Source organism: Rosa rugosa, chromosome 3, assembly GCF_958449725.1.
Source record: "Rosa rugosa chromosome 3, drRosRugo1.1, whole genome shotgun sequence".
NCBI lineage: Eukaryota > Viridiplantae > Streptophyta > Magnoliopsida > Rosales > Rosaceae > Rosa > Rosa rugosa.
Genome location: NC_084822.1, coordinates 41,406,347 through 41,424,126, shown reverse-complemented (window position 1 = coordinate 41,424,126; position 17,780 = coordinate 41,406,347). Strand labels below are relative to the sequence as shown.

Sequence of the window (17,780 nt, the reverse complement as noted above, 5' to 3'; positions counted from 1 at the left end):
AGAGTTGTTTATGGTTTTGAAAACAGTATTGGGTGACCAAGGTTCGATCCTTGGTGTTGTTGTTGGTTAAACAAACAGGAAAGAAAACATGCACACCATCTTATTGAGTTTATATTACAAAAAAAAAAGAAAAAAAAAAGAAAAAAAAAGCGAGGACTATGCTATACTAAGCCTAGTCAGCAGCTCCGGATGGGTTGAGGCTGAGCTCAAGAGAAACGTTTGAGCCACTGTGGTAACCGCCTGAGCCACCAGAATAGTAACCAAAAGCGCTACCTTCCTCGGAAGTAGCCTTCAGGTTACCAAAGACGTCCTCGCCGTGCACGGGGAACAGAGGAAGAGTTTGAACCTCCTGGTGATCTCCTCCTCGTTGTTGCAGGGATGTTTGTCCTCCTGTTGTGTCAAAAGAGTTGGACTGGTATTAGTGTTGAAGTGTGAGGAAGAATATGAAACAAAATTTAAATCAAGAAATCCTTCATTACCAGTAGAATAGGTGGAACCAAAGTTGAGATCAATGGATCTACCATCATCAGTAGAACTAGTGGACCCAAAATTGATGTCAATGGATCCACCAGCTGGCCCAAAATTGATGTCGATGGATCCACCAGCACCAGTAGAACCAGTGGACCCAAAATTGAGATCAATGGATCTACCAGTACCAAGAGAACTAGTTCTCATGGGCACTGGAGCAGCCTGATTACACCTATTCATCTGCTTCTCTCGAGCCCTGACGTTCTGGAACCAAAAGTAAATGTTCTTACCCTCAACATACCCATACTGGTTCAGCTGGAGACAGATCTCGTGAATCTGCTCTGTAGTTGGGCACTTAAATCCCTTGACATAGTAAAGATCCTTGAGGATTCTTATTTGTTCTGGAGTAGGAATCCACCTGGTACGGCTTCGCCAGAAATCCATGTTGGCACTACTTCCAGCTGCTTGGGTGTTTCCTCCCTCCTCTGTTGGTTGCTGTTGTTGTGGTTCCATTTGTTGCGGGGTTTGGAGCTCCATTAGTTGCAGAGTTCGTGGCTCTTGGGTCATGGGGTGAGAGGATGTGGAAATCGAGGAATACATGGTTTAGTGTTTGAGGGAGATTTTGTTAGAAGGATTGGAGTTGTTGAACTGGTGATTGGAGATCTGAGATTCTCAGAGGAAAGATGAGATCGAATCTTCAAAGGGAAGAAAAGATCTGAGAAAGAAGGATTAAGGATTTGGAGGAAAAGATTGAAGATCTGAGAGTGAAAAACTGGGGATTTGAGAAGAGAAAGGCTGAAGAGTTGAGAGAGAAAGGCTTGAGCTCGGAAGAAAATTTCTTTTCTTTTGGAGTGAACAGTTTTTCCCCAGAATGCACCTATTTATAGAACAAGGTGAGCAGATCTCCACCGTTGGATGAACGATCTCAGAATTTGAATCCACGCGTTGGATTAAAGTCATCCGAAAACCCGGAAAAGTTGTTGGCGCGTGGAGAGCGTGTAAGGGGACAGGCCGAACCTCGAGATGCTGTGGCAGACAGCTTTAGCCGAAAGCAGATTTGACTGCCGTAAATCACGGAAGGGATAAGCCGTGACACAAGTGGGCCGTACTTGGGCCTGTCTCGGATCAAGGCATCACTGTAGCTGTGGGTGGAGGCCTGATGGGCCGAGTTTCAGAAACAGTTTTGGACATGATGGGCCGAGTTTCTGAAACAGTTTTGGATGAGTTGGGCCGAATTGTTGAAACAGTTGAAACAGTTGGTTTAAATAAAAGGATTGGTATGGATAATAACGTGAGCAGCCGTGCTCGAGTGGTTGAGTGTACAGTTCGTGTACAAGAGGTCTGAGGTTCGAACCTCGCCTCTCGTTTATTTTTATTATGTTCGTTTATGACATAATAAGTATAAAATTTGTACACATTATATTAAGCACAGCTTGTGCTCCAGTGGTTGGGGGACAAAGGTTTCGTGCGGCAGGTTGAGGTTTCGAACCTTGCCTTCCCCGTTATTTTATTTATGTCACTTATGACATAATAAATATAACACGTGAGCATATATTAATGAAGGCAGCTCTTGCTTCAGTGGTTGGGAGCAAAACCTTCGTGTTCGAGGTCGGGAGTTCGAACCTTACCTCTTACAAATATTTTTGGATCTCGTATATGCTTGATATACGGACGTATATACGGTATGTACGGTATACATAAGTATATACGGTCTGTACGGTATGCATACGTATATACAGTTGTACGGTATGCATACGTATATACAGTCTGTATGGTATGTATACGTATATACGGTATGTACAATTTCATACCGTAGCCGAGCTGGAAGTTGGTGGGCCGATTGGTAGGCCCAAATAGTAAGCCCAAATAGTAAGCCCAAATGGTAGGCCCAAATGGTAAGCCCAATTGTTCGGCCCGAATAGTAGGCCCAAATGTTAAACCCAAAGTGGTTTGGGCCGGTTCGAAATGTGGATGGTCCGATTTCTTCAGGCCCAATTGGCCAGCCCTAGTGCTTAGCCCAAGGATTGAGCAAGCCCAAGTCATCATCATTGGGTGACATAATTTATTGGCGTGCTTTTGGGGATGATTTGTTTTGAGTGATGCATCTCTATGGTTGTGAAGAGTGGTGCATGCTTAAGTTTTACTATGGAGATTTACCGTGATGCTAATTGAGTAGCGAAACACTTTGTGGGAGTGATTACTGTGCTTGTATGCCAGTACAGAGTGATGATCTATGTGAAGATCTATGTGATGATCTATGTGAAGATCTATGTGATGATCTATGTGAAGATCTATGTGAAGATCTATGTGAGGATCTATGAGATGATCCATGTGATGATTTTGTGTAATTGATGTGGAGTGATGTTGAGCAGTTGTTTTGTGAATTTACATTGTGATGAAAGGATTTAGTGGCCATAGAAATGTATTTTTATACAAAGGGCTGAGGCTTTGTAGATTACTACAGATTTGGAAAAGATGGAGATTCTATGGTTAGGTCAACCTTAATCGAGAGGAATTGACTTACGCTCAAATTTCGGGACGAAATTTCTTTAAGGAGGGTAGATTGTAATACCCGCAATTTTCATTTTCGTTTCATGAATTAGTACGAAATGATTAAAGTGATTTTGCACGAATATTACTCTAATTAATTCATCTTTTTGAATTATCGAAGTCCCGAAACTTTTCTTTTTAACAAAAGCTCGGATTGTGCGATTCAAGAAAAATCGACTTTTCTACGTACGGAATTTTGGAAAACTTCCTTCATGAAAGTTGTAGAGCTCGTCGATACGATCGCGTGCATATGTGGAATGCAATTTTCGGAGCTCGTATGATTAAGTTACGATTATTTGAAATTAGGGATTCTTTTTGAAATAGAAAATTATATTTTCTTCTTTCTTTTTTCTTTTCCTTTCCCTTTCCCCGGTCCCTCCTCTTTCTTTTCTTTCTTTTCCTTTTCTCCCCATGGTGCGCACTACCTCTCACTCTCTCATCCATCAGTTCATGCAACACTAGAATAATATCCAATATTTATTACTTGGTATTTGATTTTGAGTTAGTGGGTGTCGGTGGCAATCATCCTTTCATCACTTTTCTGCTTCTTCTTCTTGGATTCCATGGGGGCAGCAGCAACAAGCAGCCCATTAGGCGTTGTCTACCGCAGAATAAAGAAAGAGAAGAGCAAAGAGTCTTTGCTTTAATTGCGATGAGACTTACCCAGAAGGTCACTTTTGCAAGAAAACAATTATGGCCATTCTTGAGGCACCGGCACCACTCGATACAGATCGCACTACCACCTTCCTGTCTTCTCTTCCTTCTCCATTCTCTTCTCTCTCCACTGAGATTGCTTGCTCGGTCTAGTCGGCCACCGAGTTGACTCACTTCCTCGTCCTCCAGAGCAAGGAGCTCCAGTCCGTGCTCGAAGGATCCGATTCGAAGTTCGTCGACCTGTTTGTAAAAGATTTGAGGTTTTGGTGTTTGAGAAGGGTTTGAGTACTGTGGGTGAGTGAGGGACAGTTCAGAGGTCCAATCCAGTTATAGAGTAATGCTTTGGCTGCTTTGGAAGCTATTGATTTGGATGTGGCTGAGGAGTTCTGCATTTTTGGGAGGACTTCGGATCTGTGGAGTTGAGAAATGAGAGTGAGGGAGTGAGAGTTCGGTGGAGCTTGCAGATTTTGATGTTAATGTGATGATGATGTAGGTGATGATGATGATGATGTGGGTGGTGATGATGGTAATAATGTAAATGGATGCTACCCTTGTGCTGCCGGAATTGGATGCAAACTCATTTTGGCATGATGACAGATTGAGTTACATGAGCATGAGGGCCATGAGGTGCAGCAATCATCGAGTTCATGACCTTGGCAAGATTCGGGATAAGGTGAGAATCCTATCCTTATAAATTAGGAATTCAAGTTAGTTATATTAACTGACTAATTGTTGAAAAATTAGTTATTTATGGACAAGCATGAAATGGCCTTTGTGTGTAGAAAATTATTGTTGTTAGTTAAATTGTCGACGGAGTTGAATTAGTTCGTGGAGTTGAGAAATTGTGATAACAATGGTCTGCATAAACATTTTGTAAAAATGTTAGTGAGTAAAGAAAAGAAAGGTTTATATATATTGGGTGGCCTTAGTAAATTGTAGTGCACCTAATATGTCAAATCGATATCACAATTTTAAGAAATTGTTCGGTAATTTGAGTTAATTATCGAATTAGTCTCGATTGGTCAAAATTGGTCAATCCTGGTCAAACCAGGAAAAGTTGGGTTGAATTGGATTGAAATTGGGAAGTAATGATTCGGAATGCGATTTGTGAGAATCCGACCGTTGGATTTCCGTATATGTGTGGTTTATGAATGATTACTAAGTCAAGATCATTATTGGACTAGGTGATTGACGGTTTGAGTTGGTGGACGATTGTGGATCGTATTTTGAGCTGAATTGAAGACGCAGCGGGATTATCGAGGTGAGTAAACCTCACGTGGTTCATATTACGAACCCAATACAATTAATTGCTTTATTTTGTTGCAATCATATGAACTATTGTTGGTGTTACTAGACATTCCTGTGTGAATGTCTGTATATATATTATTACGTGAAATAATATGTATTGTTGGAGTTGTGTTGAGTTATTGTTGAGAAACAATATATTGTGAGAGATATTGAGTTTATTGTTGAGAAACAATATATTGTGAGAGGTGTTGAGTTTTATTGTTGAGGAACAATAAATTGTTGTGATCTGTGGAGATCACTAGGTCACGAGGTGACCATGGCATCTATTAGTGAATCACGCTCTCGTACCGGGCTGGTGGTTATTAATAGTATTAAATCGTAATCACGTCTGTGGCCGGACGAGTGGTTACGTTCAGTTAGAGCTCTAGTCTGTCTGCCAAATGTGGAGTGACCTTATGAGTGAAATTGAGAGTAACTCATAAGTGTCAATATATATATGGTAACCTTATGAGGGAAATTGAGAGTAACTCATAAGGGTCTATATATATATATGAGTCTGTCTACCAAATGTTGGGAAATCTTATGAGCGAATTTGAGAGTAACTCATAAGTGTCTATATATATATATATATGAGAGTGAGGGATCTTATGAGCTAAATTGAGAGTAACTCATAAGTGTCTACATATATATATGAGAGTGAGTGATCTTATGAGCTAAATTGAGAGTAACTCATAAGTGTCTATATATATATATGAGTCTGTCTACCAAATGTTGGGAAATCTTATGAGCGAATTTGAGAGTAACTCATAAGTGTCTATATATATATATGAGAGTGAGGGATCTTATGAGCTAAATTGAGAGTAACTCATAAGTGTCTACATATATATATGAGAGTGAGTGATCTTATGAGCTAAATTGAGAGTAACTCATAAGTGTCTATATATATATATGAGAGTGAGAAAGTAACGTGGGTTTGTGGTAGTCTTGAAATCTAATAAATCAACAGTTCTTTCTTGTTTACTCATACTGGCTGTAAAAAGCTTACCGGGTTTTGTGTTGTTGCAACTCCCGGTACACTATTCAAATTGTGTAGCGGGTAATCCTACAGGACAGGAGAACCAGGACGGTGATCGTGCGGTTAGAGCAATTGTTAGAGTTTTACAACAATTGTAAGTTGTGAGGTGTGTTATGCTCATTTGAGCTTTATAATATATTGTGAGAGTGAATTGTAATAATGAACTCGAAGTTTCGAGATTTGGTTTTTTGTAATTGTAATTATTCAGGTTTCGGATTTGAATTTATCATTCAAAATCCGGGGCGTGACAGAAACTCAAAATGATAACTAAGCTCATCATCAAACAACAGCTCATGGCTGCTTCAATGATGATTTTTGCCTCGTTTGTTATCTCTTTACAAGCTTTATGCTACACAAGTCTTCATACCTATGTTTATACACTCAAGTACCCAGGGGCGGCCCTGAGGGTGTTCAAATGGAGCAGCCGCACAAGGCCTCCTGTTTTCGAAGGCCTCTAAATTCAATTTTGTAATGGCTTTAGATAAATATATAGGTCAAGAATGTTGAGAGTTATTGAATTATTGTTCAGTTCAGTTGGCCACTTTACCTTAAGTTGTTAGGCTTGATTGGTCTTGGGTTCAAAACCCATGGGTGCTTAGCTCTGTTTAATTTTTCTTTGCCTATTTTGTGATCTTCTCTCTTCTTTTAATACATATTTTTTTTCTTTTCATTCCTAAGGCCTCTCAACTTTCTTCTTCGATCTTCTGTTATGTTTCTTGACTCTCTTTTTTTCTCTATTTTTCCTTGTTGATGTTTTTAGGCGTCCACTATTTTCTTCTTCTATTTATACCAATCATTTTTTCTTAGTTCTTTTAATTGAGATCGTGATTAATAAGGCATCATTTAAATTTTTGCACTAGGCCTCTTAATTTTCAGGACCGGCACTGCAAGTACCTATTACATGATATAGCCATCATACATAAATACTAGTTAGTACCCTGTGGTTTATGTCCAAAATCAATTCAGTCCCTGGACTTCTAATTTCATCAAAAACACCCCTGCACTTTCAAGTTTGATCTAATAGGTCCAATTCGTTAATATTCTGTTATGGGTTCAAGTTATAGTTGGATTATTTGTTGAAAAACTATTTATTTTTAATAGTAGGACTCATTACTAAATTGACTATGCAGACCACCTCGACACCACATCATAAAACATAGGCCATATATGAGCCACATTAACAAGTTAAATAACTCAATTGTCGGAAAACTAACAAATTGGACCTATTAGATCAAAATTGAAAGTGCAGGGGTGTTTTTGATGAAATTGGAAGTTCAGGGACTGAATTGATTTTGGACCTAAACCACAGGGTAGTAATTTGTATTTAGCCCTACATTTATACATTATACTACAACATTACAGATTTGTTGTGACAAAAAACAGATATGGCTAGCCAATTTCACAATGACATAACTATCTGAAATAAAGTCTGAAAATGGTGTCATAAGTTTTGTTGGAAAGTTAAGAATCTCTACGTTCAGTTTGTGAACAAGTTTGAATAAAGGAAACTACTGAAATCAAATGAAACAAACAGAACATAGTGACAATTGAAGAATTTCCTGATGCAGACCCTCAACTTTGAAAAATCATAACTTACTCTAGGAAACTTCTTTTCATGAGATTTCAATTCTGAAATGATCTTTAAGATGTCCACTGAAACTTTCACGAAGACACCAACTTCAAATACCCAGCCGAAATGTACAGATTTTAGTAAAAAGGCAAATGGGTAAAAAACTACAAAATGCAGACCTCTGTTTTTAGCCTAAAAATTAACCACTAAATCTTAAATGAAATTGTACGAATTAGACAGATATTAAGTCTAAAGTATAAGCTTTCAACACATTCGAATGGTTTCTAAAATGAAGGTCTAGATCAAAGGATATGGTTGCTCAAAGTTAACTAAATGATCATGGTACAGAAATTTCCCAATTAAATGTTACCTCAGTTCCTTCTAACTTTAAGGTTCCTGATCAGTTCTATCACTTCTATGGATGTGCAAAATATGTATAGAGGTTTGTTCATCACTGTTGTCAAAACGAAATAAGAATTCGAACCTAACAGCAACCTAAGAAATACTCAGGACACCCACCTTCAAAAAAGCCAAGTTTCTTATCATATTAATCTGTTTCTAGGCTTGCATTCAGTTTGAAAATCATTTAGGTTACTAACTGTGCAGAAGCTTAAGCCAATTTAGACAAGAACTAAGCTAAACATAAGAACAAGAATAACAATTGAAATATCTTATAGGATTGAATTCACCTTTGAATCCCATTCAGAATATCAATCAAACTGCTCTTGCAAGTTCCTCCTTCCTTCACTTCAGGTATCTCTCACGTCCATGTTTCTCTTTTCTATTTTGTTTTCCGATCCTAATTTTGTTTCTTCTTTCTTTTCCTCTAATCTCCTCTCTTCTCTCTTAATCTATTTCTTTTGTTTTCTTCTTTTCTTTCATGCTCTTATTCCTCAGATACGTATTCTTCTCTCTCTCTCTCTCTCTTTCCCTCTCCCCTCTCTTTACTTTCCTTTCTTTTCTTCTGGCCCTCAATCTCCAAGAGTTTCTATTCCCTTCTCTTTTTCCAATTTATGAAATTGAACTAAGCTCCTATTTATACTAATTCAGTTCTTGGACATCAAGCAAAACAATCATAATTAAATCTGCATATAGATATTTTTGTTCATCCCCATCACTTTATGACTTGATCACCAAGCATTCAATAGATATACTTGATTGTACAATCCTATCTCTTAATAGAAACCTTCATCAGTATGTATTGTAGAGATAGGTATGAAAGTTCTTATCCCTATATAACTTCATGACCATGGTTATATATACACACATATTGGATTTAATTCAGCTCAACTTATCTCTAACAAGAGATTGCTACATACTTGAGCAGAAAGATGCATGTGCTTAATTACCAAGGCATATAAATATCAATTTGTAGCTGTTACATTATAACATTTGACATAGTCGAAAATGTCTCATTTCCACTTCGTGCTTTAAATATTTCAAGCTACGATTAGTACTTTAACAGATTCATTGATTGGGTTTATAAGATCTCGTCCAAAAATTCTTAAACCCATTCATTAAGTAAAACTAGTTTCCTACAAGTCTATATGTAATGGGTGATAGACTGCTTGAATACACACACACATAAGCTCGTAAAGAAAATATTATCACTTGAATATGTACTAAAAATTTCAGGTTGTTACAACACTACACCAACATATCTCTGGTTCCAACTTCATTAATATTATTTCTCCTAAATTAATGTAATGTAAGAACCTAACTAGTTCTTCCCTCCTTCTGGTGCTCCAGGTTTCAATTGAGAATACAATTAGCAACAAAACAATATCCAAGTCCATTTCCATAAGTTTTTCAATATAAAGAAAAACCTCTTAAACATTCCAAGTATAGCTGTAACTTTGTCATTCTATCATTTTGCATATCCTAAGCTCAAAACCCGAACTTCATCAGTGCATTTCTTACTATTCAAAACTTACATTCAGCTTTCTTGGACCACTAGTTAAAATTAATCAAGGGATATAGAAATTTGATAATTGATCACCTCATCATTATCAACAAGTTCAAAACTTTAACAATCCAACCAAACCAACACCACTACTTAGCTAAAGGGAACTTCCAAACTCACATATTGATGTGCAAATGAAGTAAAATAAATGATGAAATTATGATTTTACCTGATAAGCATTCCAAGTGCAGTAAACTGAATGGTAATTCCCTTCCCACCCCCCAAAAAAACAAAAACAAAAATCGATGGAATCCATTTTGGCGGCGACGCCGTCTCGACCTCTGACCTCATGAATCTCGTGGATCTTTCCGGTGTACTAGAGAGCTCTCTCGATATACGAAGCCCTAATCACATCGTTCGTGCTCCTCAGCAATCGGCATCACTCATAATCAATCGAATAGAAGACCAGAGCGGTATGACGAACCTGAAACGGCAAGCCGTATTGGAGATCCAAAAGGCAAATCTTCGACGAGGGTTGTGGCCCAACCGGCTACTGAGGGTTGTGGCACTGGCTGGGAAACAATGAGGACATCACGTGCACCCCATGTGCTGAACAGTACTCGCGCTGCACAATAGACAATCCCCTCCGTCACATGTGTGACGCACTCCAACAGTCAACACCCCCAACACCCATCATGTCTTAATAACCGGAGCTTCTTCTACCCACCCAGGTGGGTGCTCACCTGGGGTCTTCAACAGTGCGTGCAATACACGCGCTGTTAGGATCCTAAGCCAAAAAAATGTTAGGTTGCAGTAAAACTTGTTTTACTACACTCACCCTTGCACGTGATATATGAGATAACCTAAAACAAAAAGAAATCTCTTTATTTTTCTTAGCAGCCGCATAGAATGGTTAGAACCCAAATGAGAAGAGGAGACACAGAAATTGGGAAGGAGAGATCGAATCAAGCTGATTAAACCTCAGCATCTGTGCCTTCTGCCGATTCTCCTCTTTCTTGAAGTCGACGCCGTTCCGGAATCAGGACCTCCCCTTTCCGGCTACTTCGGTGCCTTCCGGCGAAGCCCCTCTTTCTTGAAGTCGACGCCGTCCCGGAATCAGGACCTCGCCTTTCCGGCTACTTCGGTGCCTTCCGCCGATTCCCCTCTTTCTTGAAGTCGACGCCTTCCCGGAATCAGGACCTCCCCTTTCCGGCTACGGCTACTTCGTCATGAGCATCGGGGTAATGGGCGGTTGAGCAACTCAAGCGAACCGCCTCTAGGCTTCGCCATCTTTGGGGCTGCGCTTTGAGGACCAGAATATTCATCTGGGTTTTGGGCGATTTGATCGCAGGTTATTCATCTGTTTGCATAGTCAATTGTTTTTGTTTATATTTGTTCCTGCGCATCATAAATATTGAATAGTGAATTAGAGTTTTACCAGAATGTATCACCAGAATTTCTGAACAGGTGATGGGCTTCATGATGGAGGAGCATAATCAGAAGAATTTTGAAGAGTCCAACTCAGGACCAAAAGGGGTACATTTGGTGGATTCGGCTAATTTGGATGTCACATGTTTAGAAACAGAAATTGGGAGGTTGACATACACAGTTGATTGCATGGAACCCAAGCTGGAGGATTTAAGATTACATGTATTTAACTTAGAACATGCGATGCTTGAAATATTGAATGGTGATTGTATTGAGGAAATTGTTTCTGAGGTTGTCGAAATTGTGAGTTTAAAGGCCAATAAGACTCATAACCTGTTGAGTCGAACTGTTGGTACAACCTTTGTGGAGCAAATGGATGAGGATTTGTTTGGTGAACATGGGAGAAGCAGTCAAGACCCACTAAAAAAATTGACCAAGTCACCAGTGCTAGATGGCTATGCTGATGAGGGACCCCATGAGGAACTCATACATGATGAGGTAGCTTCGTGAACACTCCCAGCCCCTTGGTAAACTGATTAATGTACAGAATGCTATATTCTTTTTAAGTTATTTTTCAACTAAAATTATGTGATACTATTAGAAAATTATATTGTCACGCCATCATATCAACGCCGCTCTAACTTGCAAACTCTATTTGTTGGTGAACACAGCACAAACCTGACTCCGTTACGAGGGTTAAACAGCAGCCACAAAAGACTCTTCGTTCTCGAAAGCAACAAAGGAGTAAACCCAAAGCCCCAATTTTTGCAATAAGCGGTCTCATCACACCTGAGAATGCACATCTCATGAAATTTTTATTTAGGAAGAATGGAATTGGAGAAGACAAGTGGAGGTAAAAAATTATGCTATTATTTTGTGTGATTACTTATCATTATAATTGTAGGCTCTGATATATGTTCCTAAGTTATTGTAATTGTAGTTTAGTCTGATATGAACCTGGTTATCTCTTTATTCATGAAATTTTATCCACTGTTGTCAAACTAATATTGGATTTAATAGCATAATACTATATCTAAGTTCATCTGTGTATGTTGGAACCCGGTCATGTTATCATACTGAAAGTAGGAGAAGGGGGGCCTTCAGTTAATCAATACAGGGTCAGATTTATATTCCTAACTAAACACTGTTAAATATTCGTGCAGTGAAGTAGTAGCTAGTTATGGTGACTACGCCGTTACTAGAAAGGAATTTCAGTGTCTCTCTCCAGCAACTCCACTATCTTGCAAGGCTAGAGTCTCATCTATTTCCCATTGTACATATAATTGATTAGATATTTATTTTCTCACTCATTTAATGTCCACTTATTATTACCAGGTCATAAACATATCTGCGGCGTATTTGAATGAGCCGGAGTCAGAACATTGGTTTCTCCCTTCCTTTTTTGGGGTATGAACATCTGTTGCCCAAAACATTGCTAGAAAATTTGAAATTATTGCATCCACATGGTTTGGCTAACAGATCATTTCATATCGCAGGAACGAGCGAGGGTAAAAGATGAATCATGTAGCTATGCTAAGTGGCTCACATCAACCATTGAGATGTGTGGTCTTAAGAGGTTTCATCGCCGTCTCCAACAATGCTCCAAGGTAAATTTCTGCAACCATAGTTCCATTATACTTGAAATTTTATTGAATGTATATTCTTTACCGTATTGAGGACTATGATGTAGATATTCATTCCCTTGCACGAAAATATGGAAGAGCACTGGATTCTGTTGGTCATGCACCTCCCTGAAAAAAAGGCAGAGGTGCTGGACAGCTTCCCTGATGTAAGGTCACGTGAGAGGCGAATGGATCATGCAAGAGACGTGGTTAGTTCCACATAGACAATGCCCCTTTTTATTAATTGCATTCTTTGTCTATGATTATGATGTGATATCAATGTGGGCAGATGGCAATGTTGCAGAAGGTATTTGGTACTGAAACAACATGGTCAAACGCCAAATTTTATCATTTTCCATCATTCACTCTTAACTTTTCGGACTTTAACCCAACGCATGAACAAAAATCTGAGAGCGGGGTATTTGTTATAAGGCACATGCAGTACTACCGTGGCATGTGGTCAACAACGGTTAGTACCGCAACTTACCTAACGACTTTTTTGATGCAATAGACTGATTAAATATTTACTTTTTGTACTTTGGTGTCAGTTTCATTCGGAGGACCAGCGTACTCGATTGGCACTTGAAATTGTTCTTCATCCAAGGAATGAACACCGTCAAATATTGATTGGAGCAGCAGCAGGAGCTTCGATGCCGCCAATAGGTGAAAGTGAGCTATTCAAAAATATTCTTCTTCCACCAACCGGAAGAAAGTTTCGTAGCCACCGTAAGCGGCGAGATCATGTGTCGAAGGACGTCTAGGTTATATCTTGGTCTTAAGTATTAATTAAATGACAGTTTGAGTAATTTATTGTGAGAGCCCATACCCAAAACAGGGTCGTTTTTATTTTGTTTTTGTTTGGTTGTTGTGGTAGTTATATTTTCAGTTTTGGCATCACTTTATCAGTTTATCTAGTGCTACTGTTTTCATAGACTTTGTGGTATCCTTGTGTATTATTTTTGTTTCCAAATAGGGTGCTCATCTTTGACCCTGACTGGAACCCTTCAACTGACATTAATCTGAAGCAGTGGAATCCCAATTGATCTGTTTGATGAAGATTCAATAAATAACTAACATCGCAAATTCATGAAACACAGCTAATTAAGCAAGTAAGACCAATACACACCTGCAATTGATGCTCAGAAAGGCTGCACGAATGTGTTCCCACCATTTAGATTTGCAGATGGAGCACTCAAGGAAGCCAAAAAGGTGTCGTGACCGGTAAAAAAATCAAACGTCCTAGATTCTTCAACATGATGCAACATATGTTGACTGCTAGTTTGATTGAGGAAAGCATCATCCTCATCAGTCTGACCAATGTTTGTGAAACCAGCTGGACCCTTGTATCTGTTGGAACCCGGAATAGACTGCAAGCTAGCATCAATGGAGGTGTTCCGTGCTCTTTGGAGACGAGGTTCATCCTTTTCCCCCCCCATTTTGTGCAGCTAGCAGTGCACAAGTGCGTACATTATGACCTGGCCGGCTGCAAAATCCACAACCCCTCCCTCCTGGCTGATCCCTCTCAACCTCAACACTGGTGGAATGCCTGGAATGTGTGCCCTTGGTTTTGCACACGTTCGGATCCCTAATCACATTAGGGTGTAGACCATCAACAGTTTCTGGTGGCTGACTATCTTTGCATCTCTTGAATGTTTTGGACCTAACCATTAGTCGACTAAGACAGTGAGTGATTTCTTCATATGCCTCATCTGAGAATGAAGCTGAATGACAGATTTGAGCACAATCACCCATCATTTGCCCATAACGGGCAAGCTGCAAATCCTTGGCGGGCATTATTCCACTACTGAGGGTGCTGGTATTTTTGGTACAAGCCTGTTTTATCCACCTCTGATTAACCAAAGATTCTGGAAGGGTAGTCATATTCATTGTCTTCATGACTGTGAAGATGTGGCAGTAAGGAATACCATCCGACTCAAAGAGGTGACATGAGCATACGAAAGAAAGGTTGGGCTTACCTTGATAATGTGTCACATGCCATGTCCTTTCAGGTTTACCATATTGGGTTACAAGATGAAGTGTTGATCCTTGATTCTCATAACGAACACGGTCAGCAACGAGAAACTTTGACTCAAAAAGATTTTGATCTTTTATGAGGAGGAATACGTCGTGGGTAAACCTTGCACTAACCTGCTGTTGAATACACCGCATGTGGCTGCCAATAACCGGGTGCGAGTTCATTGATTTGAAGTCATCGTTAAGCCCATTAAACCTGATGCGTTCAATTGTCTTGTCCATGCGTGGCAACACTTCACACAACCTCATGTAACGACCAACCCCACCTTTTAAATTTCTGTGCATTGCCTCGCATCTTTGAGTGGTACACATACCACCGAAGAAATGGTTCCTAAAGAAAGCCTCTGCCCACCTCTCCCTCTTGTTGTACATTGCAGCAACCCATTTGTTGTCTTGAAGCCCATTCATTGTCACCATGTAATGCCACGACTTTTCCCACTCATCAACTCCGAGTCCGGCAAAAATTAGGTGGCAAAAGTCCCTTTGGACATCCGCATCCCTAACATTTTTAACAACATTCTTAGCAATGTGCCATGCACACAATCGATGTCGGGCCTCCGGAATGAGATTCACAACTGCATTTCTCAATGCTTCGTCCCCGTCAGTGAGGACTGATATTGGTTTTTTTCCCTTCATGGAAGTCAAAAAGGCCGTAACCACCCAATTGTAGGTGTCCTCACTCTCATCAGCCAACAATGCACACCCAAAGAGTACTGTCGCCCTGTGGTTATTTGCACCAACGAAGACGGCTAATGGTTTGTCGTATATGTTGGTCTTGTAGGTGCTATCAATAATCAAAACATCCCCAAAATTATTGTAATCTGCTAGAGACTTGGTATCTCTCCAAAACATATTACCCAGCCGGCCTTCGGCATCAACACTGAACAAACAGAAAAACTCCGCCTCTTTAGATGCTTTCAAATTCATGAAACTAATTGTAGACTGGGCGTCACCATCAACCATGAGTTCCTTCCTTTCAGAGTCCATCTTGTTATACAAATCTTTTATGAGGAAACCAACAAATTCATGTCCCCCGGCTTGGTGGACCAACAACTCATAAGCCCGGCATGTACCAACAGAGACTTTCTTAAGTGCTGTTACCTGAGCAACGTCATGGTCCCGAACCTTGCGGTGGGATCGAAGGAAGGGAACAAACTCTGTTGTAGCAAGGTCGTGGTTATGTTCGGTGATGAATTGGACCACACGGAAGACACCACTTTCCTTGCATCGGCGTGCTGTGATACGGGCTTGACAATTACCTCTGGTAATATTTCTTTGTGGAGGGCGCTGCCTTTTTTTTTCATGTTCACCATCACCAAACTGCTTCCCAGAACGTTTCATACTTCTTGTATCAGCATCTTCCACGATTGGTTTCTGGTTAACTGTCTTCCTCTTGCAGACCGGTTTTGTCCCATGAGGTTCACTAAGATTTTGGGCGCATGAAATGATTTCTGATGCAAAACTAGGATCAGGCTTGCCCCTTTTTTTCCTCTCACCCTCCTTTGAACACACTAACTGTCTTCTCACCACCACTCGTGCTGCATTTCGACACAACTTTTCCTTTCGGAAACTGAAGCCCATGGCAAGTGAATAGTAAGCATAGAATGTGTCCACTGCCTTGATGCTGCTAAACTCAACACCAATCATATCAGAGGATCTAAGATCTTCATACTTCTTGCCATTGAAGTGTAGACAATCCAGATTCTCATCCATATTTGCACTCTGCGAAGCTTCCTCATCCGAGAATAACTCTTCGTACTCATCTGAAAAGTCATCCTCATCTACAGACCAACCATGGTAATTCGGTTCACTGAATCGCATGCCGCTCTCATCCATGATTTCACTCCCTATCTGCAGTGCAAAGAAAGTAGAATTTTAAAAGTGGGCAAGATTCGTATAATCACATGCTTTCAAATTGAAAAAAAAAAATATAATCACAGAAAGCATAATCACAGAAAGTATAATCACAGATTATAGCCTTTGATCCATGCTTTCAAAAAAGAAAAAGAAAAAAAAAGTATAATCACAGAAACAAAAAAGAAACATTATAGTCTTATGTAGTGTGTGATTAAATAACTCCAATTATACAAATATGTACGCATTCAAGCATTATAAAAGTATACCTTATTGTGCTCTGTACGTAGAGGGAGTGAGGGACGAACATCAAGAAGCCAAGAACGGTTTTGTCAGATAGCTGAATTGCATACCCAACTTCGGAGCTTCCCTTGGTGTTAAAGGTTTAACCTTTTTATCCCTAATCTATAACAAACATTTAAAACTCCAAATCAACCGCAGTAATATATCTAAACGCAACTCAAAACATTACAATCTGTCAAGGAAAAGAGCAATTCTCTCTTACTCCTCGTTCACTCTCAGTTTCATAGCATACCAGAGCAATTGATTTCGACCGCAATGTTTATTTGACCACGAAATCTTCAATCCACTGCTAAATCAAAACCCACGAAATTGAATTTGATATCAATCCTTAACCCTTAAAATTGCCCCAAATTGAATTGATTAAATTGAAATCATACTTACATTGAATTGATTGATTGCCTGGAATTGAAGAGGGAGACTGACAGAAGTAGGTTACCTTGATCTCTGAGAGAAGTAGAGAAGGTAAAAGTCTGAAAGACTGAGAGGAAGTGAAAGGAATCGTCCGGCGAACAGGTCATACACTCGGCCACTCGGGGTTCCAGTTCGCCACTTCGGCAGTTTATTGCTTGGGGTGGGCTTGACAATCCTACACCCAATTGGTAAAACCAAAAAAAAAAAAAATCAAGCCCAAATTCTTCCGGTGGGCTTCACTCCTCCCAAGCCACTACCACTAAGTTACCTCATATTTATTTTTTTTATTGAAATCTTTTTAGTAAGTTATACCTCAAAATTTATGTCAATAATTAACATTAGTCACATAAACATTTGCATGTCAAAAAAAAGACCAATTAACCCAAAAAAAATTGTGAAAATATATTGTTAAGTTATTTTTCAAGTGGACGTAATAATCATTTGAATAATGTATTATTATAGTAATTGAATAGCTCAAGTTGATAATTTTACACAATACCTACTAAGACGCTATAAATATATGTGTAATCTCAAATTTATCATCTCATAACCAAAAAGGCTGAGGAAATAGAATTCATGAAATTCAACCGTTGGATGTTTTCATGAATGAAGAAATGGTTATGATCAAAATTTCAATTATTTCTGTATTCGTTTGGGTCT

General features: G+C 39.4%; 1 protein-coding gene and 1 long non-coding RNA gene across 4 annotated transcripts; one reads left to right on the top strand and one right to left on the bottom strand.

Annotated features, from left to right (window-relative positions):
• Window positions 1–2,309: 2,309 nt before the first annotated feature.
• On the top strand, window positions 2,310–6,155 carry LOC133735946 (uncharacterized). The gene is made up of 3 exons (XR_009859357.1): window positions 2,310–4,345; window positions 4,857–4,933; window positions 6,014–6,155. It is a non-coding gene; the product is annotated as an uncharacterized LOC133735946 (long non-coding RNA).
• Window positions 6,156–12,843: 6,688 nt separating this feature from the next.
• On the bottom strand, window positions 12,844–17,259 carry LOC133735498 (protein FAR1-RELATED SEQUENCE 5-like). 3 transcript variants are annotated; one of them, XR_009859062.1, is made up of 5 exons: window positions 17,091–17,259; window positions 16,942–16,995; window positions 16,676–16,811; window positions 13,645–16,403; window positions 12,844–13,562 (listed from the first exon to the last, which is right to left on the bottom strand). XR_009859062.1 is itself a non-coding variant. In XM_062162906.1 (4 exons), the coding sequence occupies exon 4, from the start codon at window positions 16,386–16,388 to the stop codon at window positions 13,935–13,937; it is 2,454 nt and encodes an 817-aa protein (XP_062018890.1). In that variant the 5' UTR covers window positions 16,389–16,403; window positions 16,676–16,811; window positions 16,912–16,995; window positions 17,091–17,259; the 3' UTR covers window positions 13,532–13,934. The 3 variants fall into 3 exon arrangements, 2 of the variants coding, with proteins under 2 accessions (XP_062018890.1, XP_062018889.1); XM_062162906.1 differs by having other exon boundaries at window positions 13,532–16,403; window positions 16,912–16,995; XM_062162905.1 differs by having other exon boundaries at window positions 13,532–16,403.
• Between the last annotated feature and the right edge of the window lie 521 nt (window positions 17,260–17,780).